Source organism: Cavia porcellus, unplaced genomic scaffold (assembly GCF_034190915.1).
Source record: "Cavia porcellus strain 051 isolate PalLab524CR breed Dunkin Hartley unplaced genomic scaffold, mCavPor4.1 scaffold_8, whole genome shotgun sequence".
NCBI classification, from domain to species: domain Eukaryota; kingdom Metazoa; phylum Chordata; class Mammalia; order Rodentia; family Caviidae; genus Cavia; species Cavia porcellus.
In genome coordinates, this window is record NW_026947491.1 from 34,915,263 (window position 1) to 34,941,508 (window position 26,246).

The following is a 26,246-nucleotide window of genomic DNA, read 5'->3' on the forward strand; positions in this document are numbered from 1 at the left end:
TTTATGTTTTAAGGCTCTTGCCAAGATTTTCAATACTAGATTGCATATCCTGGCCTTATCCTAGATCTTAATGAAAAAACTTTGAGTTTTTTGTTTGTTTGTTTTGGGGTTTTTTTGTTTTGTTTTTGGTTTTTCTTGCAAATAACCTTTATTGTGTTGAGGAACTTTCCTTGTATACACAAACTATTGAGAAATTTTAAAAACAAATGATGCTGGACTTTATGAAAACCTTTATTCACGTCAGTTGCAATGGCCATATCTTTTATCTTTCACCCTGTTTATGTGACATAGCAAGTTGATTTATGCCTATAAATGCAGCCTTTCATGATATGAATAAATCCCACTTGGTCATAAAGTATAATCTTCTTTATGTGTTGTTGGATTTAGTTTGCTAATATTTTGTTGAACATTGTTGTATCAATACCCTTGAGAAGTTATAAACCAGTGGTTTTCTTTTTGGTGTGTGATATCTTTGGCTTTGATATCAAGGTAATTCTAGCTTCATAAAAATTTCTTACTAACCCTCCCCTTCTGCTTTGGAAGGACTAAGGCAGTGTCTTCATGCTAAGCTGCACTCCCAGCCCTTCTTAGTTTCACTTTCAGGCAGGGTCTCAGTAAATACTAAATTGTCCATGATGGCCTCAGACTCATGAAGCTTCTCTCTCAGTCTCCCAGGGTTCTGGGATTACAGGTGTGCCCCACCACACTCAGGCCTATTATTATTCTCTGAATCTGAGTCAGGATTTACCTGTGAAGGCATTTGGTCCTGGGCTTTTCTTTGTTGGAAGATTTTAAATTATTTGTCTCTTTATTTGTCACTAATATGTTCAGGCTTTTTATTTTTTTCCTGACTTGATGGTGGTAGGCTGTATTTTTCTAGGAATGTGTCCATTTCCTGTAGGTTATCCAACTCATTGATATGAAATGTTCATTTTAATCTCTCATGATCACTTAAATTTTTGAGGTGTTTTAATTTCTTTACTTTCATTTTTTGTCCCGAGTCTTCTCTTGTTTTTAATCTTAATAAGTTTAGCTAAAAGTTTTTCAGTGTCATTTTGTTTTTCAAAATAAAAGCTTTTACTGTTATTGACTTTTTAATGGATTTTTTCTGTTTCAGTTCTGCTTTTTCTTTCTTTCCTTCTGATAAATCTGAATTTAGTTTGTCTTCTTTTTTTTTTTTTTCAGTTTCTTGAGTATAATGTTATACTAATTATCTGAGATCTTGTTTACTTTTAAGGTAGCTTTTTTTTTTTTTTTTTTGTCTTTTTCCTTTTTATCGGTACTGGGGATCGAACTCACGACTGCCTGCTTGCAAGGCAGGCGCTTATGCCGCTGAGCTAAATCCCTAAGGTAGCCATTTATGGCTGTATACTTTCCTCTTGCAACCGCCTGTGCAGTACATAGGATTTGGAATGCTATGCAGTATTTTCATTAACAATTTTATCAAGATATTTTTAAATGTACCTTTTAATCCTTCCTTGAGCCATCAGTTTTCCAGAAGTATATTGTTAAATTTCCACACATTTTTGAATTTTCTTCCTATTACTGATTTCTAGTTTTATGTTATTGTGGTTATAAATAATACCAGATATAATGTCAAATTCTTAAATTTTTGAGGCTTATCTTGTGGCCTAACATATGGCCTATTCAAAAGAATGTTCCATATAAAACATAGAAGTGTGTATACACAATTATTTTGAAAAGAAAACTCTAAATATATATTTTCGGTTCACTTGGTCAAGGTCCTACACAAGCCCAGTATTTTCTTATTAAATTTCTCCAGAATTTATCAAGTCTCCTGGTACTATAGTGTTAGAATCGTCTTCTCCCTTTGTGTCCATTAATATTATTCGACACATTTAGGTGCTCTGATGTTGGGTGTATATATTTATATATTGGGTATATATTTACAATCATCACGTGCTTTTGATAAATTAACCTCCTCTTCAATAAACAATGATTTTCTTTGTCTCTTGTGACAAATTTTCCCTTGAAGTCTATTTTGGCAAAGTATAGCCGCCACTGCTCTCTTTTATTTGTGTAAAATACCTTCTTTCATGCCTTCGATGTTATCCTTAAGGCCCACATGGTTTTTTATTAGGCAATATAGGCTTGGCAACTGTTGTTTTCATTCATTCAGTCATTCTCTTTTTTTTGTTGGACATTTAATTCATTGGCAGTCAAGATTATTATTGATAAAGATTTACTACTACCATGTTGTTATTTGTTTTCTGGTTGTTTTGTGGTTGGTAGGGCAGGTCTAGTGGTGACAAGTTACTTCAGCTTTTGTTTGTCTGCGGAAGAATTCATTTTACTTCCTTTCAGAAGGATGTATTTGGTGGGTGTAGCATTATTACTTGCCAGTTTCTTTCTTTCAAAAACCTGAATATATCACTCTATTCTCTCTTGGCCTGCAAGGTTTCTGCTGAGAAGCCCACTGATAATCTAATGGGGAGTCCTTTATATAGGACTAGATTTTTTTTTGCTGTTTTAAAATTTTTTTGTTTTTGACTTTTGACAGTTTGATTGTAACGTGCCTCAGAGAAGATCTTTGTGTTTATCTTTTAATTTAATTTTTAATTTTATTTTTTAAAATGTTTCAAGTTCAGAGATTGTGTCTTCTGCTTGATCTAGGTCACTGTTTGAACTCTATCATATTTTATTTTTCTTTGACTAAATTCTTTAGCTCTATAATTTAGGATTGGTTTTATCTTGAAGTATCACTTTGTTAAATTTCTAATTCAAGTCATACATTATTTTCATGATTTCATTGAATTATTTATTTCCTGGTGTATCTCAGAGTGTTAACATCATTATTTCCTTTCTGTAATTATGAAAATTTCCTCTGTGGTGCAGTTGATGCAGTCTTGGGTCATGTTGTGTTTCCTTGAATTTTCATGTTTCTTGTATTCTTGTGTTGATGTGTGTGCACCTTAAAGACTTCACAGTGGTTACTGTGACTTTCATCTGCCAATGGACCTGAGGGCACTAGCTGGGGCAGGGCTGGACAGTGGCTGTAGTACCATGTGACCCAGTGATCTATGCAGCTTATTAGGTTTGTTTAACATCAGTGATAACTGTTGGTTCCTCAGTGGTCTAGGCTACAGATGTGTGTGGTAGTGATAGCAGCTGAAGCACAAGTTATTAGGGAACCTCCTATTTGTGTCTTTACTATAGTGAAGAGTCTTATCTGAGAAAATATTTATTAGTGTTGGGTCCTACACAGCCCCAAGGCAGCTGCAGAGATGCTGGATCTCAGAGGACAGATGCTCAGTACAGCTAGGGAGCTAGGTTCTAAGATTTAGAGTCCTGTGTAACATGTAATTGCTGGTATGTGGGCTCACTTTCTAAGGTATGAGTGTATGTAGTTTTCCACATAAACTGAGATCAGTTTTTTGAGGTGTACACCCACATCTCAGGCCCAGGGGCTGGGCCTGATTCTTTGGGATATGAGATACTACATGTATTCAGCCTCAGGAAGCATGGTTATATGGGTCGCCTAAGCCTCTAGATCTCTAGGACACCATATCAACTGTGGCACTAAGTGATGCAGAGGGTTCAGTGTGCAGGAGGACTGAAGTTCCCAGGGACCAAGGTCTATGGTGCTAGGGATAGAAAAAACATAGACTTTTTAACACATTGTGTTAGCACAGTTGCATATCTGTGTCCTGCCAATCCTGGGTCCTTGCATCTGCTGCATTAGCTTCATAAAGCAAAAGCCCTCAAGTATTATTTTTAAAAATAACTCAAAATGAATCAAGTGTAGATATAGAGAAAGACTATCAGAGTTTTTGAGGCCAACTTCAAAAAGGAGAAAATCTTTATAATTTGAGGCTCACCAAAATTTTCTTAGATATGGCACAAAATGAACAATATATAAAAGAAAAAATGATAAACTTGCCTTTTGTTAAAATCCTTTTGTTATGAAAGATATTTAGGAGAAAAAAGTGAAGTTTCAGATAAAACATTTGGAAATGTCATATATGATATAAGACTTGTTTGTGTCCAGAATATATAAAAAATTCTCATAACTCAATAGTAAGGAAACAAAACCTCAAGCTAAAAAAGAGAGACAGTAAAAGATGTGGACAACCACTTCACTAAAGAAAATATACAGATGGAAAATAAGCCCATTAAATGTGGTTAACATCATTAGCCCCCAGGGAAATGCAAAAACCACATCTAGATACCACCAAGATGAGAAAACAAACAAATGAATGAAAAAACAGAGTTTACAATGCCATATGCTGACCAGAATGCAAAGCAACTAGGACTAATCTTTGCTGTTAGAAATAGAAAATAGTACAGGATTTAAAACAGCTTAGCAATTTTGTACAAAGTTAAACATGCAAATATATGTACCACACAATTCTATGATTTCACTCCTAGGGATTTATCCTAGAGAAATAAACTTCTGATTTCTCAGAAAGTTGTCTATAAATGTGTATATCATAATTTCCAAAATCCAGAAGCAATTTATTGTCCTCCAGTGGACAAACTATAGGAAAACTAAAGACATCCACACTCAAAGACATTATGTTGGGAGAAAGAAGTCAGTTTCAAAGCATTATATAATATATATGCAAAGTATGTATGTGATTACATTTGTGTGATATTTCAGAAAGGCAAAACCACAGCAACAGAAAAGTTGATCGGTGTTTACCAAAAGTACAGAAGGAGGAGAGAATTGGCTCCAAAAAAAGCAGTCTGAAGAGGCTTTTAAAATTAAGAGATGTGATCTATACACTCGCTATGTTTACACACAAAATTCAGAACTGACAATTCCTCTGTATTCTAATTTAAAGCATATATTAATAATGTAAGGGTTGTATTTTGAGAAAACAAAATGCCAATTAGCTTGTGAAACAAACCCCCAAAGATAATGCTATATCAAGGACACAAAGCTAAAGCAAAATAACAAAATAAAAGGATGGGAAGTACACACACACACACACACACACACACACACACACACACCCAAAACCAAGGCAACAGGCAATGGATATAAAAAGAGAGATAATAGAAAACAGGGAGATACATCTTTTGCAAATTAAAAAGGGAACAAAGAGATGGAAGGACTGTTTTGCAGGGGGAGGGAAAGGGGTAAAAAAGAATTAAGCTGTGTTATGCACATGAATCAACTCCTTACTAAGAATGTGGTCATAATGTACTACGAACACATACGAATAAAATAAAAATTGAAACAAGTAAAATGTAAATGAAAATAAAAATGAAAAGCTGAAGTTGTCCTAATAGGAACAAAGGGAAATTCAAGGTCCAGTCATAATGCCATGCAGAGAAAGTGCTAAAATCCACAAGCTAACCTGACACCTGAATACTGTGCAGCATATGACACAACAGCAACTTTTATGAAGCAAAATTATGGCATACAAAGGGGCAGAGATACATATCCCCTAATAATAGGAAATTTTAATGTACATATGCAGTACCAAAATGAATCAAAGGTGGGGGGACAAGGAGAGAGAAGCCTTAACAATATAATCAAAAAGTAGGGATCTTAAAGATACACTTATGTTAAACTCTATTACCCATTGATAATAAAGAATATGCATCCAAATATGTAACAGCTAATTAAACAGTCACAATGGATGCTGGCCATGATCCACTAGAATTGACTGAATAGGATTGTTTTCTTTATTCTTTTCCTCTTTTTGGAAATCAAACTCAGGACCTTGCGCTTTCCAAGCAAGTGCTTTTGTCACTGAGCTATATCCCAAACCCTTATTTATTCTAATTTAATTAAATATTAGTTATAAGCCAGCCAAAGAGATGCATAGTGGGTGTTTAAAAAAAAACACTGACGTTTGTGAACATTAACTCTACTTCTGACATATGTATTCTAAAGTCACATCACACTTCCTAGCTTCATGTCACATTGCAATATAGCAAAGCTTATTTTCCCTAAAGAACGCCACCTATGCCCATTTTTTTTTTTATCATTCATGTTCTGGGGTACCTAGTACTGTGCAAACACAGAGGATGTGATATTGATGAATCCCATACAATCAAGTAAGTTCTTTCTGTGACATCAAACATCTGGAGGAAATACATGCAAATGTTGTGTAACAACACAGAATCTGGCTTATGTATTTGACAGAATATGTATCAAATTGCTGGGCAGTTTGTATTTTTGGTAACAGTAGCCTGAAGCAAATATATGCAAACTAAATAGAGCTAGATGCTGTTCTTTAGAGAGCATGTCACACTACACCCAGTAACGTCTAACTTTGGAAAAGAGCTTAACATTCCAGAAATACCTCAGAAAACTATGAGAGGGTAGTATCTGATCTTCATGCATTTTATTGCTGGTTCTGCATATGATCTCTCTTAGGTAATTAATGGATAATATCTCTCTTTCCAACTATAAGTTGGGATTACACTGTATAGCTACAAATTTTCTCAAGACATTGTAGGGGGAAATATAATTATGCAGAAATTTAAAAAAAGGAGTTAAAAAAATAGAAATAGTCATCTTATTACATGGTTATGCAAATACTTTCTATTCAGATTCCATGCTTATTAAGACATATTGTATTTATAATAATTGGCTTTCTGTTAAGATATTTCCTATGGGAAGTATTCACTAATAAGATGAGGGAAATTTTTTATTACACTTGACAGTTAAATGATTTTATTTCTATATCAATCTCCATAAATTTTATTTACGTCTCATTAGCCAGACTTTACTCAATTCAGTATTAAATGACAAAGAGAAGATTTCTGGAACTTGGCAACTTTTCCAAAATGAGGAATTTGTCAGACCTGGTGTTAGCAAACTGTCACCTATCTGGGTTATAGTGTCAATTTACTTTTTTCCAAACACATCAATTATATGATTAGAAATCATAGCCTAAAAGGCCAATGGGTTGCAAACAAAGTTGACCAGTCCTGAGATGGGTTGGAGAATAAATAATTGCCGTGTTTAAACTATCATTAACCAAAAAAAGGAGCCACAGAGCACCAGGCCCCTGGCATTTCTGTGCTACTCAGGTCTGTGTAACAGAAGTTATACTCAGTGAAGAGCAGCTGAGTCTGAAGCTCCCTTTTCTACCCAGTCCCTACACAGAGTCAAAGATCTAGGCATGTAGATCTAGGCATGCCCAGGAATGCTGGGCACAGATCATTCCCACGTAAAAATACTGATAGAAGAGGATTATGAGTGGTGAGGAGAATAAGTCTGTTTATACAGAAGAGCATAGATAAATCTGTTTATAGATCAGAGCATAATACTGAGGAAAGGCCATTAAACCTGCCTCCATATCCACAGGATTAGTGCATAGATTGCTCCCGTGTGGAGAACCAGATTGCAAAATCAGAATAGTTTTTGTAAAGGGGTTGAGATGATCTGGAATAGAATATGGGAAGTTCAAGGTAAAACGGTGCTTTTGGAAGCAAGAATGTAGTGATGTGCAGTTAAAAAGAGAGTGTAGCTCAATGAGAACAACTAGGAAAATGACTTAAGATGAAAGTCCACAGAAAGGGGGAAAGAGTTAAAAAGGCCCCTTCTGTAGTCTTTGCTGACCTCGAAGGCTGGTCTACCCTGATCTCAGTTCATTTGGATCAGACTGAGCAGCAACTGATACCTCTGTGATGTTGAAATAATAAAAGGATCCTCTAGCAAATAGCACACACCTAGAGCTGAGAATCATTTTAATAAAAGCATAACAGCTAGAAACTTACCCAGGAGTCAGGGAAAGAAAACTGAAAAGCTCAGACCTAGGAAAAAGATCAGGTTGACTGTATATGCCCAAGGTAGTACTCGCTGAGAAGCTACGAGGGACATGGAATTCACTGGATCAGGCCATCCGGTAACTAAACAATTACACAAAGAGGGAAACGATAGCAAGAAATAGGAGAGAACCAGAAATTCAATATCTGCGACTGTCAAAATTTATTATTTAAACATCAATAGACTCCTAATTGAGGGGACACAAAGTGATTCACATTAAATATGTTACCGTAAAGATGTTGAAAGAGGAGAGTAAAAAAATCCTAAATCACTAAGGGACAGCTGATGATACACATGGAAATCTCAATAAGATAAAAAGCTATCATCTATTATTTATCTAGAATGCAGGGCCCAAGAGGATGACATATTCAAAGTGCTGAAAAATAAAAAACGTAAACTGAGAATTTTAGAACAAGCACTATTTTTCAAAAATATATTCTCAGATAAACAAACTAAGATTTCCTATAAGTTGACTTGCCTTACAAAGCATACTCTTTATTTTTTGGTTTGAATTTTCTTCTTATTTTGTGGTTCTGGGAAATCAAATCCAGGGCCTCACGCAGACCAGGCAAGCAGGCTCCTGCTAAGCTACACCCCGTCCCAAGACATACTAAAGGAAATTCTTTGGGCTGAAACCAAATGATACCAAACATTAACACAAATCAACATGAAACAACCACATACAACTGGTAAAAGCAATGACAGTTACAGGTAGTTATAAATTATACCATAATTATATTTCTTCACTTTTCTCCTCTTAATTGATTCAAAAGCAATTACAGAAACTAATATAGGTATGTTATTGACCTGAAATATGTGTAATACATTTGAAAATAGGCAGGTGGATACAAAGTTGTATTGGAGGAAGGAAATGACACCAGATGATATATCTATACAAAGAAATAAAGAGGCTAGAAATACTATGAAAAAAGTTCATGTAACAAATTGTACAAAAATATAACAGCTCCCTTTTCTTTCATATCTCTAAAAGACAAAATTACATAAGACAATATAATATTGATCCACCAATATAATATAAAATATATCATAATATATGATATAAAAATATAGGCTGTTGCACTTACAGATATAGGACAAAGGGGATATAGTAAAAGAAAGAAGAAACAGCCCATGCTGTTGGTTCTTACATCAGTGGATTCTGCACCCAGGAGTCAACCACTCATGGATCAAAAATGTTTCAAAAAAACCTGCTTACATAGAAAATGCAGAGACTTTTTTCCTTATTATTATTCTCTACACGATATAGTAAAACAACTGTTTACACAGAATTTAAATTGTGTTAAGTATTATAAGTAATCCAGAGATGATTTAAATTTTATGACATGAAATGCACAAGTTATGAGAAAATACTACATCACTTTATCTAAGGGTGTTGATCACCCACAAATTTTGATTTTCATGAAGATTCCTGGAACCAATGTCCCACTGATATCAAAAGTAGCTATATACAGAAGTATTGCTTCTGCATGTCACTTCAGATATAGAAATAGTCATTAGCATAAATCTGAAATAGATTCTTGGAAGAGAAACACTGGAAGCCTTATAATAATAATTAAGGAAGCAATTTTTAAAATAATGAAACACATTAAGACAATTAAAATTTAATTTCACAGTCCTTCCTCACTGTTTTTGAGGGAAAATGACTGGAGAGATTTTAGAAGACAAAAAATAATGCTTCTAAGACCAGACATATCAATAAAAATTAAACAAATCAATCAAAAGGCAGAAACCTAAAAAGACACATGACATCATCTTAAGCCCCGGAGATATAAACCGAAAATCAGGACGCTGAGTGTGGCATTCCAGGCAGGAAGATGAGAACTTCGAGCCCGACTGAAGCAACCTACCAACTTAGAAGACCCTTTCTCAAAAGATGACAACAATAATAATAATAAGTGGCTGAAGCTGAGTACAAAGCTCCTGCACTCAGACCCTCAGACTGAAAAAAAGTAACATACACAAGGTTAACCAAAACTCTAAGACAGTAGAAATGGCCATAGGATTTAGAGTTTCAAAACAGATAGATTCAGCCTTTTTAAAAAGAAGAAACATTACTACTGACAAAGAGGCACACTTTACAATGATAAAGGGGTCAGTTTAGTAAGAAGTTATAATAATTATAAACAGATAATCATGTACACTAAACCTTATCTAAATTACAGCAGGATGTCAGAGATCCAGATGGCCAATGTAACTGAACCTTGCAGCAGTGTATGAAAGTCACGTGCTTACAATCTTTTGCCATTTAATGAATACCCTTCAAGTCCATGGACTAAGAGGAAAGATTAAAAATATATTACAGAAGAGAAGTAGGAGCTGAAAAGTCTAAAACTCTTGTTAACATCTTTCAAATAAAGCTAGTACTCCAGTATTTATCTACAACTTTTGGAATAAGGTACATATAGGAAGATATATACAGATATGTCTCTATATATATATACATATATGAAGTTATATGTATATATATTCTTAAGTATTTTGCAAGAATCTGGACAAGAAAGTGAATGAAGACAAACCTATTACTTTTTCAAGAAGAAGGAAAAATAATCAAATAAAGATGAAATACCTGTGGGCATCTGGCAGCACTATAGCAATCTCCAGCTGTGGCAAATGGAATTGCTTTTCCAGCTAGTGTCTGAGAAAAAAGGAGATCTGTAGCTAGAAAATAAAAAGCATATTTTATAGCATTGAGATGATAACACAACCATTATTGTCAAACATGCAGTTTTCATATTATTATCTTAAATGCATTTGGGTAATTAGCTCAAAAGTTTTAAAAAGATTTTAATAATTATAATGCATAAGATAAAAGTCTTTCAATGAATAGATTTTCTTTAATATAAAAATGTTGATCTCATAAGCTGCCTTCAAAAATAAAAAAACAGATACATTTGTAGTTGAAACAGAAGACTTAAAATTAAATAAATGCTTTATTAGGTCTTATATCAAGTACCTAAAATAAAGGAAGTGGGGTTGGGATAAAAAATACTGAAGAAAAAGATTATTAAAAAGTAAGAGAAATTATACCAAAATGATATATGAGTACATATACACTGCAAATATGACTATTGATTTGGACAGTCCAAAAAATCAAGCAAAAATATGTGCTACTTTCTTTGATTTCTTATGTTATTATAATATATTATTCTTTTGTTTTGTTTTGTTTTGTTTTCATCTTGCTTTTGATTTTGCTACCAAAATTTCTTGATTGGTAGGTAATAGCAATGGAGATTTTACATAAACTGCCAAGACTAGAATTATTGCTTCAAAAACAGTTTGGAAGAAATCCTAAAACTCATCTGTTCCAATCATTTATTCATGCTTGAATCATTAAAATAATATCCTAACCAAATTATTTAGACAGTGGTTTGCACTTCCACTGAGTTGTTGTTTCAAACAATTTACTTTTTGAGAAAATGAAAGATCATGTCATTCCCCACAATGACATCAGTTCTCTGGAGTCGATCTTCAAAGGTAACATTTCTACAGATATCTACCTTCTTCCATGGACAGTTAGTCAAAACAATAGAGGACCACACAGTGAGAGCTGATTTGTGCATCTCTTCCCAAATTCATCTTGGTGGCTTACAATTTGCCAGAGTAAATGGACAAATACTGCATTTCATGTGCACTGCACTTACAGGGTAGGCTAGGGTGGAGAGAAACACAACTTTCAAAGTATGATTGACTATGTCTTCCACAGGCATAATGACTAGCCAACAGAACAGTTTCATATGCCAATGAAGACTCTGAGTATATATCCACTCCACTTGACTCTGATGAGTTCCAGACCAAATATCAAATTCCTATAAGGCACCACTATTGGATGACCCACAAGTATCCCTAACTTGACACATGAAAGCTAAAAGAATAAACTGCTTCTCCAAATTTATTTCCCCCACTTTATTTTCTGTCTCACTGAACTATAAACAATCATCCACTTGGTTATTCTGGAAATCTTTCTAAATAAAATCTTTTTAAATAGTCCATTTCATTGTTTCCCACATTCCTCCTGTCAGAAAACCCTCTAGTTACTTCTAATATTTTTCAAATAACTCTCTCCACTGACCCATCACCCTATGTTGAGCCCCATCACTTTCTTCCTGAATTGTAGCACTTGATATCTAATTGTTTTTCCACAGATACCGTAAGGGGGATCATTGTAGTTGGTATACATTTGTCTTCAAGACCTGCTCCAAGGGACCTTCTCTAATAGGCTACTGTCCCTCCAGCTCCACTCAATTTGTAGTTAGACAAACTGGATGACTTTTATCCTTTGATGTCACCAAAATGCTTTTCCTTTCCATGACTTTGTTCGTGCTTTTCCCTCTCCCTTAAACTAATTTTCCCCACTTTAGTTAAATTGAATTTATCTTCAAAATTGTTCAAAGTTATTTTCCCTAAAAGCTTCTTGAGGAAAGTAAAGACTTCTAATTCAAGAAATGGTTACTTTCCACTTATTTTATGCTGGGAACTCATGGATTTGGAGAACACAACAATGATGAAAAAGAGCTCGATGGAAATGGAATCCTACCAGAGAGTGAGACATAATAAAAAAGTTGTTGGAATATGTTAGGGGTGATAATTGCCAGGATAAATCAAAAAAATACAGCAGGAACATAGATTTCACAGAAAAAGAGTTTAATTTAGTAAGAAGGTGAGTTTCAGCAGAGGCCTTCAAAGATGAATGAATAAACCACATAGAAAATTGTGGGATGAGAATTCCCAGATGGTAGAATAGTAAGGGAGAAGGCCTAGAATTCCAAGAACAGCAAAGGTCCAATATGTTTGGAACCCAGTATGCAAGCAGAGTGAGAAGATAGTGTTGAGTTTTGTTGCTCTGTAAAATAATTCTTGGTTTCATTGAGTTAGACAAGATACATCTGGAAAGTGTTGAACAGAGCTCAGGATTAAAACATCAAATGAAATAATATACAAGGCTTGACAGATCATATAATTCATGAGATTGCTCTGGCTTATCTGTTGAGAGGAGCCTCTGGATCAGAAGAAAGGAGATGGAATGATACTTTGCAGGAATATCAGCTGGTATCTGGATTTGGACCAAGTGTTAGCAAATGAGCTAGTATGAGATTTGCCATATATTTTAAACTTCAGGCTGTCAAAACAAAAATGCACAGACTGGACAGTTTAACCAATGAATATTTATTTCTCACAGTTTTGAGGGCTAGGAGTCTGAGATCAAAGAGGCAGCATGGTTAGGCTCTGGTGAGGGTTGTTTCACTGACTTCCAAATGGCTGAAGACCTGCTTACCTTCCCATGACAGAGAGAGAGCTCTGGTATCTTTTCCTCTTCCTAAAGGGAACTCATCCCATTTTGAAGGCTCCATTTTTATGATTTCATCTAAATCTAAATATAGCTCAAATTTCCTTCTCTAAATACAAAAAATTTATTAAAGATTCAACAAATAAATGGGAAAGCACAATTTAGCCTATTTCAGTGTGCATGTTAAAATTCATCTAGTATAATTTTACGATAGATAGACTTTATATATTTGTAGAAGAAAAAAATAAAGATACTGCTAGTTTTACCTACAGAAACACCGTACCACATCCAGCACCCAACATTCAATGCTATGGAGGATGAAGAGCAGTTACCCAGATTGAGAAAAAGCGAGAAAGATAAGAGAAAGGGTAGCCAAAAGAGGCACACAACAATGATGATACGTTATCCTGGAAGCCAAATATTGCTATTTTATCATGTAATATGAAAGGCAAGGATTTGGCAAGAATTATTGGATTTGGAGATTTGGAAGTCACTTACAATTTTAATAAAGTCTGTTTCCTGGGAGTAGTATGAAGAAACTAACTTGAATGAGTTCAGGACAGGATGCAGGAATAGAAATCAGAAAGGGGGAAAAATAACTCTTTTATAGTAAAATTGCTATAAAGAAACAGAGAAATTGGGCAGCGGCTAGACTGGAAGAGAGTTGAAAGAAATTATTCATAATAATAAAAGGAGAGATGAGAGTGTATTTTTTTCTGCAGCACATAAATGATCCAGCAAAGAAGAACTAATGACGAAGGGGAGATGAAAATTTGTTGAAATAACACTTCTGAGTAGGTACAAGGAATGAAGCTAAGGTACAGGCAGAGGAGTTTACTTTAGAGGAGACCATGAATAATTCAACTATAGCAAATAAGAGAAGTGCCAAAGTACACAGGTAAAAATTCCGGTGGGTTGGTAGATGTGGTGGTTGCAACTTGTAGAAATTCCCTTGTGGAAATAAGGTTGTTCTTATTTTTCTCAGTGAAATGAGAAAGATCACCAGCAATGAATAGAGTAGAAATGTTAAGATTTTAGAAATTTAAAACTAGAAAAGTTTTTTGCTATTTATGAATAAAGTGGAAGGTGAGAAATGCACTAGAGAAATACAGCAGGATCACTTCTTGGTAGCCCCACGGGTCCTTGTAGAGCTTAGTAGTTTTGCCTTTAATATGATTCCAATCAGAGTCACCCATGGTGGCGTTTGCCTGTAGTGCTATAGTCTGAGGCAGAAGGACCGCTGGAGCCCAGGATTTCAACATAGTGAGACCCCATCTCACCAAAGATAATACATTTAAAAAGAATGAATCTGACCAGAAGGGCTGTGTGTGATGTGCCTCATTCAGTTTCATAGCATAGGTGTGGGGTTGGGGAAAGGTTTAATTTCATCAAGACTTTTTTTTACCATACAATTTTTTTAGAAGAAAAAGGAGAGGAATTAGATATGCATGTACTTATGTATTTGCTGTTGTGCACTCAGCACCCAATCGAATGTCTAGCAGTAGGGAAGCTTTGTTTGATAAAATAAAAAATAGCAGTTGAATTAACTGTAAATGAACTAATGAGTGATGATTATATACATTATAAAATAATAACCATGGCAATCATATATCCCAATATATTGCTAGGTTTTCAATTACAAATGAAGGCTTTTGTGTTTTAAACATAGAGAATTTGCACTTACTTTTAACTTGCATGGAAATGAGATCGATTCTTATTTTGCTGAAAACAGTGTATCCAGCAGCTATGTAGTCATTTTTACACTTGCAGTCTTTCCTTCTGCTTCCGTTAAAAGGACATTCATATGGATTCTGAAGTCTGTAACATTGGAATATATTTAGTGTTAGACATATCCAACAGACTTCATGTGGATGAATGGTAAGCTTCAGACGTGAGGAAGCAAAAGATATGCGCTCTTTCCCTTCAATATTATAGGTCAACCAGTAAAGTGAAAATGTAGTAAGCAGAGCATGGTGGTGCATGCCAGTAATTCCAGCACTCTGGGAGACTGAAGCAGGAAGACTGCAAGTTCAGGCTCAACTTAGTTACTCACTGAAACAATTTTTCTTTTTCTCTCCCATGAGCTCACGGGTCCCTTTCTTTCTCCTCCCTTTGATTTCCTGCCCCTTCTCTAAAAGTCACTTCCTAGTTTCCTGTCATTTCTCCCTTAATTAATGCATTAATTAGGTTTCTCAAATTAAAGAAAATATGTGGAATTTAACTTTCTGAATCTGGTTTACTTAACTCAGTATGATGGCTTCTAGTTCCATATATTTTCCTGTAAATGACCTTATTTAATCCTTCTGTATGGTTGAATAATACTCCACTTGTACATGTACCACAATTTCTTTATCCACGTAACTGTTGACAGTCGACTAAGTTATTTAACTTTAGAGAATTCTAAAAATACACTTGACAAAACACAGCTAATACCTAAATCCATATACTTCAGAAAAGTTGTCTTCTTCACCTTTGACCAGTGATAAATATTCCTTGGGGTTCTCCAAGTGCATGTCCACACAATGGATCTAAACAAAGAATGCAAACATCAGGAAAACTTCTTCCAAAGACAATGGTTAATATTAAAATCAATGAGGAACAGATTTCATAATACCTTTATTATTCTTCCCTTGATGTTAAGGTAATAATCACCATCCTTGGTAACATTGCCTTTAACTTGGATATCTTTGCAGGTGCTAAATGATTTACCTTTAAAGACAAATTAGCATACATCGTCACTGAACAATCACAAACACAGCATGAACTTATTCTAAAGAATCTAATACTTCGTGGTGTAGAATAGTCGACTGCTTCATATATTTCTTTCACATTTTAACTAAAACTTCTTTAGAATGCTTATACACTAGATAGACTTTCGAATCTTTTACTTACAATCATTGACATAACATTTTTTTTGTGCATCAGGTTTTAAACGCTTTAAGCACAAGTCACTAGGCCAACCATTCTCATCCACGCATTCCACTCTTCTCTCCATTATCCCAGCTCCACAAGTCACTGAGCACTGTGAAAAGAGTAAAATCTGAAGGTAAAATTTAACATAATAAGTATGATAAATTCATGCTTCATCTTTTCAGTCTACGTTCTTTCAGTCAATTGAGGATCAATAATGGCTAGACTGACTCAAGTTGCAAAAATACACAGGGGCTATACAGAAGGAAGAATTACTTAGGGACAAGTCTAATTCTATTGTTTTAGTTACTAGCTTCTTTTTACTAATTTTTGTAGTTATATCAACAGTATATTGTAAATGCTTAAAATGCATTAATTAATTATGGTTATTAAGACTAGTAAAAGTTTTTCTCTTTAAATTCCATGCTGAGTTTGCAAAGGGATACTTATTCTTTTAGCAATTAAATTCAGAGTAGAATATAGTTCAAAAACATTTATTACGCATATATTCGAGTAATGAATTTACTTCTTCAATTAGCCTATTTTTAAGTACCTATAAAATACAAGCAACTATTCATGGTTTTATACGAAGAAGAAATAAGTCCTAAATGTATAAGCAAACTATAACAAGCACAGGAGATGAAGTATATGTACAAGAAGTTGATAAATCAGTTTTTAGACAATAGGATGTGAAACAACTCTTAGGATCCAGTAGACATGCAGATTACCAAGAACTTCACCCATGGAAATTCTTACCCAAAACATTTTAAATTCATAATTGTATACTGACCTTGCTCCATTTGTCAACTTTCCAAGTGGCCACATGCAAACAGCTTTTAATATTGCATTTGTAAATCTGAAAGGGAGTTAGCACAGGGCATTCTTGATAGACTATGGGCCAAAGTTGATGGAGCTTATGTTTCTTAATAGACTGGATTTCAATGCAGTATGTAATCCTTTGTCTATAACTAAATCCACAATTACTTGCACACTGAAAAATACATACAAACAATGAGATAAGAAGAGGACCAGAAACTTAACTAAAGTCTATTATTTGTCAAGTACCTAACGCATATATTGTTGTGCCATCTCCACAATAAACTCATTTAATAAGCCTTATTTATAAATGAGGATACAAAGGTTAGAAAACATTAGGCAACTTCCCCAGTCTTGTACTAATAAATAGAAGAACCTGAATTTAGGTGTGGTCTTCTATCTGTAGAGCCTTGGATTTCTCTAATTTTGTTTTGTTTTATTCTTTTATCTTATCTTCCATTGCATCACTAAACATTATCTTACTCAAAGAAATTATTTCCCAATAAGCATAGTTTTGGAGAAATGAAAATATTGAGAGTTCTTACCTGATGTAAAGCTCATTAGTTTAGCTTATTAATGACTATGTACAAGTATAGAGATATAAGTATCTTAATGTATAGAGTGTAGTCTCATTTGTTTAAATACATAAGTAGAAAAAGGACTAAAGTCCCAGGCTGAAAGTAGGCAAATAGATTTGTACTTCAGGCAAAAATAAAGTATAAAGGAATATATTTGCCTTCTAACTTGTAGCAACCAACACCTGGATAAAACATATTGAACAATGACTTTAAAGATAGTCAACAGGAAACAATAAAGTATAGAGCTGCCCGGGAAATGGGAAACAAACAAGATGATCCTATAATTGTTCCAGCCTGCAGCTCTGAAGGTCATGGTATGAGGAAAAGAGACAGTAGATCTATGACCAGTACACACATGCATGTTAGAACACCAACCAAAGCCAGAGAATGAATTGACCAAAAGGCTTAGGAGTTACTGTGCGGTACCTGACAGTCACACAGGGCTGAGCATGGTGCCTGTACCCTCCAACCAAATTGAAACATTATCACAGGAAGCAATACAGTGCTCAAAAAAGTCTCACCGCTGTAGAGGAAGATAATCAACCCCAGATTAACCAACATACTGCACTGGCCTAACAAATCTTATGAGCAACGTGAAAGAGTACCCAACTGCTTCCAGATGAAATAACTGCATCCCATTAAAATGCTCAAATATATACATAGGAATGAAGTATACCCAGTACCATAAGGCAAAATTTGCAACATTTGACAGAAAATAACAAATTTAAAAACATGCAAAGAAGTACAAAAGTCAGACTTGTAACAAAGAGAAAAACTCATGCATGAATCAAAACATACTAGAGACACCATCTAAGAAAATTGCAGAGTAAGGACATCTAAATATTCTCTTCTTCATATAGCAACAAGGAAACTGAAAGAATTTATCACATCAACTTTTAAAAACTCTGGAAATTAACCAAAGACTTTGAGTACCAGGAGACATTCATTCAAAAAACACAGCTGAATTGTGGTAAGAAGAGTGAGCTCTGGGTATTTTATGTTGCTCTTTAGTAGCCTTAAAAATTAATAGTCCTGCAATCAAAAGTAAAAACCAGCAATGTGGCAGCCACTGTCATGGGTAGGACAGGCTTGGACATTCCTCAAAGCCACTCCCAAAGAATTGTCATCACTGTTCAGCAGTTTTGTGGAAGGCAACACTTGCAAGAGGTTGTCTTTATTTGACTTAATTTTCCTAGTTCTAAAAGCTTTGAAGGTATTTGTTCAACATAACTGAAGCTATTGTTTAACTTTGTAATTTCCAGAGGTGGTGGATACTGTGAAAAAAACAGATTGGCCTAAAAGCTTAAAAAGAAAAGCTGGGGAATTAGACACCTAAAGGATTTTGAAAATCTCCAATTTATCAATGTGTAGATATATATAGATTACACATATGTTCAGAGTTGTCCAGATGCTTAGAAAATACCTGAGGAGGGCCTATTCTTTCACCTCAAGCTGACTTGTAGGCTGTCAATGGCAGGAACTTAGTTGTCAATTGCCTGGCTGTGTTGAGGATGCACATTTACATATGTGCACACATGCACACTCACAGAGCCTCTTACAACTTGCTTTCAGATATTTAAGAAAATCACTGTCTAATCATCTGAAAACTAAATTAGGTTAGCAGAAACATTAGTGATCATGTATCATAGAAAACACAAATTTAAGCTCATAAAACTCACGAAACAAACCATGAAAAGTAGAAACAGCAATAATTTTGTGAAAGAGAGGAAATCTAAACAAACTTGTCACAAGAGGCTGAATTTGTAACTTAAAACACTTCACACAAATAGTAGCCCCGTGTATTTAAAGAATTAGCACCAACCTTCCCAAATTTCAATAAAAGACAGAAGAAAGGAAACACTTCCAAACTCATCCCATGAAGCCAGTATCTCCCCAAAACTGAAAAGATACCACACAAAAACGACAGACTAAAGTCCCTTATGAATGTACACACAAAGATTCTCAACAAAACACTAACAAAATGTCAGCCACACATAAAAAAGAATTATGCACAATGATCAAGTAGATTTATCCCACAATACAAAGTTGTTTCAATACATGGAGATCAACAACTGTTACACTAATAGAATAATGGACAAAAATTTCATGGTTATATCAATAGATGCAGAAAAAATTTTAACAGAAACAAACACATTTTCATGATTAAAACACTCAGCACACTAGAACTAGAAGAATATTTCCTCAATATGATAAAGTGAATACCCAAAAAAATCCATAGTTAACAAACTTAACTGTAAAATCAGAAGGCCTTTTGTACAAAGTAGGGATATGTCCAATAAATCTATTTTAATCTGCTTCTATTTGATGTTCTAGAGTCTTTAGTCAAGAAAATTAGCCAAGAAAAAGAAGTATCCACATTTAAAGAAATAAAATTACAGTGATACTTCAGTTCATGAACTTTATTAGTGAACTGAGATATTTCTGCATGTCTATACACAAGTGGTATAAAGTTATACGTAGAAAACTTCAAACATTACACACACAAAATTAGATCCAACAAACATGTTTTATACACAAATATCAATTCTATTTATATATATATATTAGCAATGGACAACCAGAAAATGAAATTACGAGAACAATCCCATTTAAACAAGAAAAAGCATAATAAAGTAAAATACTTAGGAGTAAAGTTAACAAGTGCAAGACTTGCACATTGAAACTATAAAACATTCTGGAAAAAAATTAAATAGGACCTAAATGAAAGAAAAGATAGTCCATGTTCATGGATTGGAAGATCAAATGGTTAAAATAGTGATGGTCTCCAAATTGACCAGGATTTGTAATCTCAATCAAAAATCCAGCTTTTTTTCACAGAATTTAACAAACACATTTTAAAAATTACATAGAAATGTAAAGGACTCAGAATTGCCCAACCACCTTGGAAAAAAAAGCCACAGTTGATTCACATGTACTTCCTGATGCCAAAACTTACTATGAAAGTACAGTAACCAAGATTATATGACAATGCCATAATGAGAGACATACACATAAAGGAACAGAAATGTAATCAGAAATAATTCAATATATTTTTCTCAATTCATTTTCAACAAGAATCTCAGGATTTGTAATAGACATCTGCAAAGGTCCATCAACTCACTAAAGAATGAACAAAATATCTCATACCCTTAAAATGAAAGACTATTCAGGCTCACAAAGACGAGGTACACATGTATGCTACACAGTAGATAAACCTTAAAAATATAGTAAATGAAAGAAGCCAGCCACATATATTATGCAGTTGTTCAGAACAGGAAAATCCACAGAGACAAAAAGAATTAGGATTGTCTGGAGCCACAGGAAAGTGGGACAGTGAGATATGACTATTAATAGGTATGAGATTTCTTTAGGGTATGACAAAATGTTCTGAAATTAGATCATGCTGATAGCTGCACACATGTATACAAAACCCCCTAAATTATAAACACATATACATAGAGAGATACTACAAGCATCACTGAAAGATATCAAAAATTTTTTTAAATGTTTTAATGACTATTTCATGATTTTAAAAAATGATGTGGAGGCATGGAAGATATAAAGGAAGCTGACATCAAACTCCTAAAAATGAATCAAGAAGTAAAACCAGAAGTGTGTGCTAGCAGTGGTCACTTAAGTAGGCCCTGAGAGTCAGTTAGCAAGCAGGCCCAGAGAGAAGATTATACCCCCACCCAACTATATACCCATCCCTCCAGTAAGCAAAGGGCTGATTTGAAGGAACACAGGCTGAGATGATAACAACTGAAGTACAGAATGAACTTAATGCTTGTATTGTTTGATTGACTTTGCCGATCTAAACCTGGTAGTCTGAGCGTGTATTTATTGGATAACAATATGCAATAGAGTAGCTATTGTGATTTCCTACTGTCTTGTTTTCGAAGTCCAATATCATTTTCATTGTTTTGTTTCATTTTATTGGGCTTTTTTTGTTTTGTTTTTGCTTTTGTTTGTAGTAGGGATCAAACTCACGACGTTGCACTTGTCAGGCAGGTGCTTATGTCACTGAGCTAAATCCCTGGCCTCTTATTGTTTTGTTTTATTCCCTTTTAAAAAAGCCTCCTAAACATAAAGGTTATATTATTGGAGGTGAAAACAGTAAGGTAGATCAGGCAGAGAGGAGAAAATATTAGTAAACTCAAAGACATCTATAAAGTGGAATGTTAATTAACAATAAAAAGAATAAACCATTGATATATACTAAAATCTGACTCAATCCTGAAAAATTTATTTTGCATCAGACAAAGGTAGCACATATTATGTGATTTCATTATATAAAACCCTACAAAATTCACACTAGTAAAACAGTTGAGGTTATTTATGGGAAAGGAAGAACAGAGGGATTACGAAGTAGCATGAGGGTGATAGAAGATGCTCTCTATTTTGAACATAGTACTGGTTTTAAATTATATGGTACTGGCTTTAAAGCATACATGATCAGTATATGCAATTGATTGCATGTCAATTGCACCTCAAAAATCTATTTTCCAAAACTGAGTAACTAAGCAGAAACAGATTGCAGGACTGTTTTTGTGACTGGTTTCACAGTGGTAAGGATGGATACTTCAGGCTCCCATTAGAGTTTAATAGCTCGTTATACTGGTGCTGTATTCTATTCACACCATCCAATTGCCAGTGATGTTATTCCTTAGATCGGTGTGTATGCCCTTTACCTACTTCGGTTTTCAAACTTTAGGCCTAGTTTCAAATTGTTCGGGTTTTAGAACCTAACAATATTTTTCTCTTCCCTTGTTTTAGCTTACCTGTGCTGAGTCTCCCGTTACCACAACATACTTGCAGGGCAAGTTTCTGCATTTTTTCACAGAAAGAGGTCTGGTTAAAGGATCACAGAAACTCTCATTCACTTGCATGTTTTGTGCATCAATGCACTTCACTAGCCGATGAGTTTCTTTTTTCTTACATGATGTGGAACACTAGAAAAGCAAAGACAAAATGAGCCATGCATTCTCCTATTCAGAGTCTTTGAAAGTTCACTTGTTAAGAGTACTTACGCCAGTCCACTTTCCTGCCATCCACTGGTACTTTACACAGTCGTGACCCCAACACTGCCTCTGAAAATAAGGTCTAGTGGACCTGTCACACATTTCTTCAGCTACTCGACCGATGCCTTTCAGTCTACAGTACACGTCTCTTTGCTGAATTCCAGAACCACAAGTCACAGAGCACTACAAAGGAGCCAAGATAACGTGAATACAGATAATAAATGTCAAATTATATAAAAATATCACCTTAGAACCATCACATCTCATGTCTTATAAATATTATGTATCATGTACACAATAACTGCAACAAGTATTTTTTAACATTTTCTTGTCTAGAGCTTCTAAATAAACATATAAGTAGATTTCTCTGTTACATAAAGTACCTCAAGTCTCCCAGAAACTATGACAAATAAATCATCTCATTTTAGGTCATGTCCCAGTTGATAACTCTCTGCAGAATTAAATATTCTTAATATCTACAAAATCACTACATGATTATAAACTTACTGTATTGCATTGTCTTGAAGTTACATTCATATATTATATGCATTATCTCCCAATAGATAGTAATTTAAATTGTGTTATGTTCATTTTTAACTTACAGTGCCTACTATAGTTCAAACTTTTTAAGGATGCAAATATTTGCTGATTTGGTGAATCATGATTATGCTTCATTAGATGGAAGTTTGTGGAAGCTGTTATATACATTCCAAATTCAGTCAACTCTATTTTAGTCTCATCAGGCTTTATTTTTCATATGTATACAAGAAAAGTTTTGTTTTATTTATAAAAATTCACATAACATTTCCTGTCCATTTATTTTTGACAGCAACGGAAAGAATTAGACCATGGCCATCTTAATCAGGTCCCAACTAGTTTAACACTCAAGATTTATAGACCCTTGGTAAAAATCAAGAATGAGAGAGACAGAACTGCCATCCCCACCTACAGGCCCTTGACAAGAGGATGAGCCCTAGCGATAAACATGCACAGGCCAGTGGTCAAAGGTTACAGTGCAACCTAACTCAAGATAACCACTATTTCCTCTTCCAACCCTATAAAACCCCTTGAGCCTCAAAGACAGTAAGGTCTGATCTGGCACCAGGTGGTCCCTTTCAGATTTTAGCACCAGTGAAGTCTGTCCTCTACTGTGGAATTTGCCTGCCTTCATTTTTTTCCCTAATAGCAGCTCCTTAAAAGAGGTATCATGATTGAAGATGCTGAGATTCAGGTTCAGTCACTTGCCTGAGGCACTGACTCTAGCTGCTTCTCAGGCTGCATCAGCAAAATGCCCTCAAGTGGGTGACTGATAAACAATATATATTTCTAACACTTCTTAAAGGCTGCAGATTTCAAAATCAAGATGTCACAGGTTCAGAGCCTGATGAGAACCCTCTGTCTGGGTCACTGCATGTACCTTCTCACTCTCTTTCTAAAAGGAACTAATCCCAGTCCAGAGAGATCTGCCTTTATGGCCTCTGGAACCCCTATCTCAAACATTCAGAGCACAGCATCCTTCCCTTGGCCTCCTAAAATGCATGCAAAATATAAGTCATTCCATCTCATTAATCTCAAAAGTCTTAACTCAAGTCTTAAGAATCAACTTAAGTCTAAAGTCCAGAGTCTCATCTAACTACCATTTAAATCAGATCTGAGTGTGATGAAGGTGTGAGTCATCCTGAGGCAAATCCTCCTTAAGGTGTGAACCTATGAAATCAAGCAAGTGCCAGGGACATAGTTCAGTTGCACTGAACCTGCCCAGCAAGCGCAAGGTCCTGAGTTTGATTCCCAGCACCAAAAAAGAAAAGAAACGTAAAGAAATCAAACAAGTTACGTGGTGGAGCAGACATAAGACAGATGGTTCCATTCTAAAAGAGAGAAACAGGGGAAATAGAGGGAAGAAAGGGTGTTTGATAGGTCCTAAGTGCAAACCTCAACAGGGGTTTGTATCAGGAATAATCTTAGACTCCATGTTCTGCCTCTGGACACGAAGGGCGTTTATTTAATTTGCGAGTTCAGTTGCTTATATAACCTCTAATTCCAGAAGGGAATGGAGATCACATACTGATTAAAGTTGTTGAGGGCTCCATCAATATTCCCAATAGTGATATTATCAGGGAAAAAATCAGGTCACTCTTTACTTCCCTATGTCTTTAAATGCCCCAGAAAGCTAATTTCTTTCTTTCTTTTTTTCTTCCACAACAGTAATATATCTGCAAACATATCTTATTGTATAACTATCTATAAGAAAAGAATTTAAATTCCCCAAAGCTAACAACTTCGTTTACCCAGTAGGCTCAAATTCCGCATACAAATTATGGTAACATTTCTACCTATAAAGGAAAATACTAAATTTAGTTCTTCTGTTTTACATGTATGAGAAGCAATTACTGATTTTAAAGAGAATTTACATGCTTTTACCTAAGAAGAACATTATACATATCTACATAGCTTTATGTTAAGCATGTTATGCTTAAAGTTACTGAATTTCACTAATTCATTGAATGTTTTCACAAAAATATAGCTGTTCCTATAGGGAAAATAATTTAATGTGTGCTTGGTGCCAAGAACAATGTTAGACAGACTAAAATGTCTGGATGCAATTTAGCTTATCTGAAGATCTTAGGAAAATATTTATTCCATGAAATAAGTCTCCAGCAAACTTTTTTTTAAAAATCAGATATATAAGCTGTATTTGACAGATACCTACTTCATACCTGAAAAAAAATTTAGGAAAAATTCACAAAACAACATAGCATGAAGTTCTACAAGATGAATACAGTTTCCTATAATTCAACAAACCACACTGTTTTATTGGTCCTTTGATCATAGCACAACTTTAGAAAAAAAAAAAAAACTGAGACCATGAGTAGCTACCGTATTTTTATATGAACTTCTTCCTTGAAGGGAAACAAGTGGACTCATGGCTGAAAAAAGAGTAACTTTTCTTTTTCAGATTTTCAGAGAATAAATCAATATGATTTTAGATTTGAGCAAAGAATAATTTATTACTCCAGTTAATATTCCTCAGCCCTATCTCACCAATGACACCAATTACCAAATGAATTTAATACAAGTTTTTCAAAGCCTTTCTTGGTGAGAGGCACTAACACATTTGGCTCCCCTTGCCAGTTCTGAGGTGCCATCTTGCTTCTGCACCTGCAGTCACTTGAGGGGCTTGGCGTTACACTCTTACTTCCTATATTGCTTTCTCTCATCTTTACCTGACTCTACTTCCTTTGTTCATCCTTAAACACTAGCATGCCTCTGGGTTGTTTATCCCTAGCCATTTTTACACCTAACTCTCTCTGAGCAACGTCTTCTATACAGGATTGATTTCTAAATCTGTTATCTCCAGCTGCATTACTCAGAATTCTACATTCATATTTTTTGTATTTCCAATATTTTCACATGGATTTACAAGAATTTTTATCTGTTTCCTACTTAGATATGTCACAGGGACCGGAATTTGATTTTTCCATAGCAAAGTTATTACATATGCCCAAGCCAGTGTCAAACCTATAAGGAAGGTATTGGCATTGACTTTTAAGCAGTCTAATAGTATGGCCTCTCAATAGCATTATGATCCTTTAGCAGTTTTGCCGGGATATATATTTACAAGTGTGTTAAACTTTAAAAATCTAGCTAACATGTCTGAGAGCACTGTGAAGCCATATGTGCTTGTACATAACAAATAATTGCCAGGAATGCACTAAGTCACTAACTCTGTGTATCTCAATTCCAACAGGAGGAGCTACCCACATAACTTATTTACACATACTGATAGCACAACGTAGGCTGGCACTTTAATTTTCCTCTGAAGATATCATCTGGACACAGAAGACAAATGGTCCCATACAGCAATA

At 34.8% G+C, this 26,246-nt stretch overlaps 1 protein-coding gene across 4 annotated transcripts in view; it reads right to left on the reverse strand.

Annotated features, from left to right (window-relative positions):
* Nucleotides 1–26,246, reverse strand: part of Adamts20 (ADAM metallopeptidase with thrombospondin type 1 motif 20) — a 164,573-nt gene that overhangs the window by 11,806 nt on the left and 126,521 nt on the right. For 2 of the 4 annotated variants that reach the window (XM_063254583.1, XM_063254585.1), the window contains 8 exons: nt 22,390–22,563; nt 22,141–22,311; nt 16,756–16,956; nt 15,948–16,077; nt 15,670–15,764; nt 15,489–15,583; nt 14,740–14,873; nt 10,338–10,429 (listed from right to left, as the gene is read on the reverse strand). In XM_063254583.1, the coding sequence (XP_063110653.1) occupies nt 10,338–10,429; nt 14,740–14,873; nt 15,489–15,583; nt 15,670–15,764; nt 15,948–16,077; nt 16,756–16,956; nt 22,141–22,311; nt 22,390–22,563 (1,092 nt within the window). The remainder of the gene's footprint in view (nt 1–10,337; nt 10,430–14,739; nt 14,874–15,488; nt 15,584–15,669; nt 15,765–15,947; nt 16,078–16,755; nt 16,957–22,140; nt 22,312–22,389; nt 22,564–26,246) is intronic. The other 2 variants (XR_010049214.1, XM_063254584.1) reach the window with 2 other exon arrangements.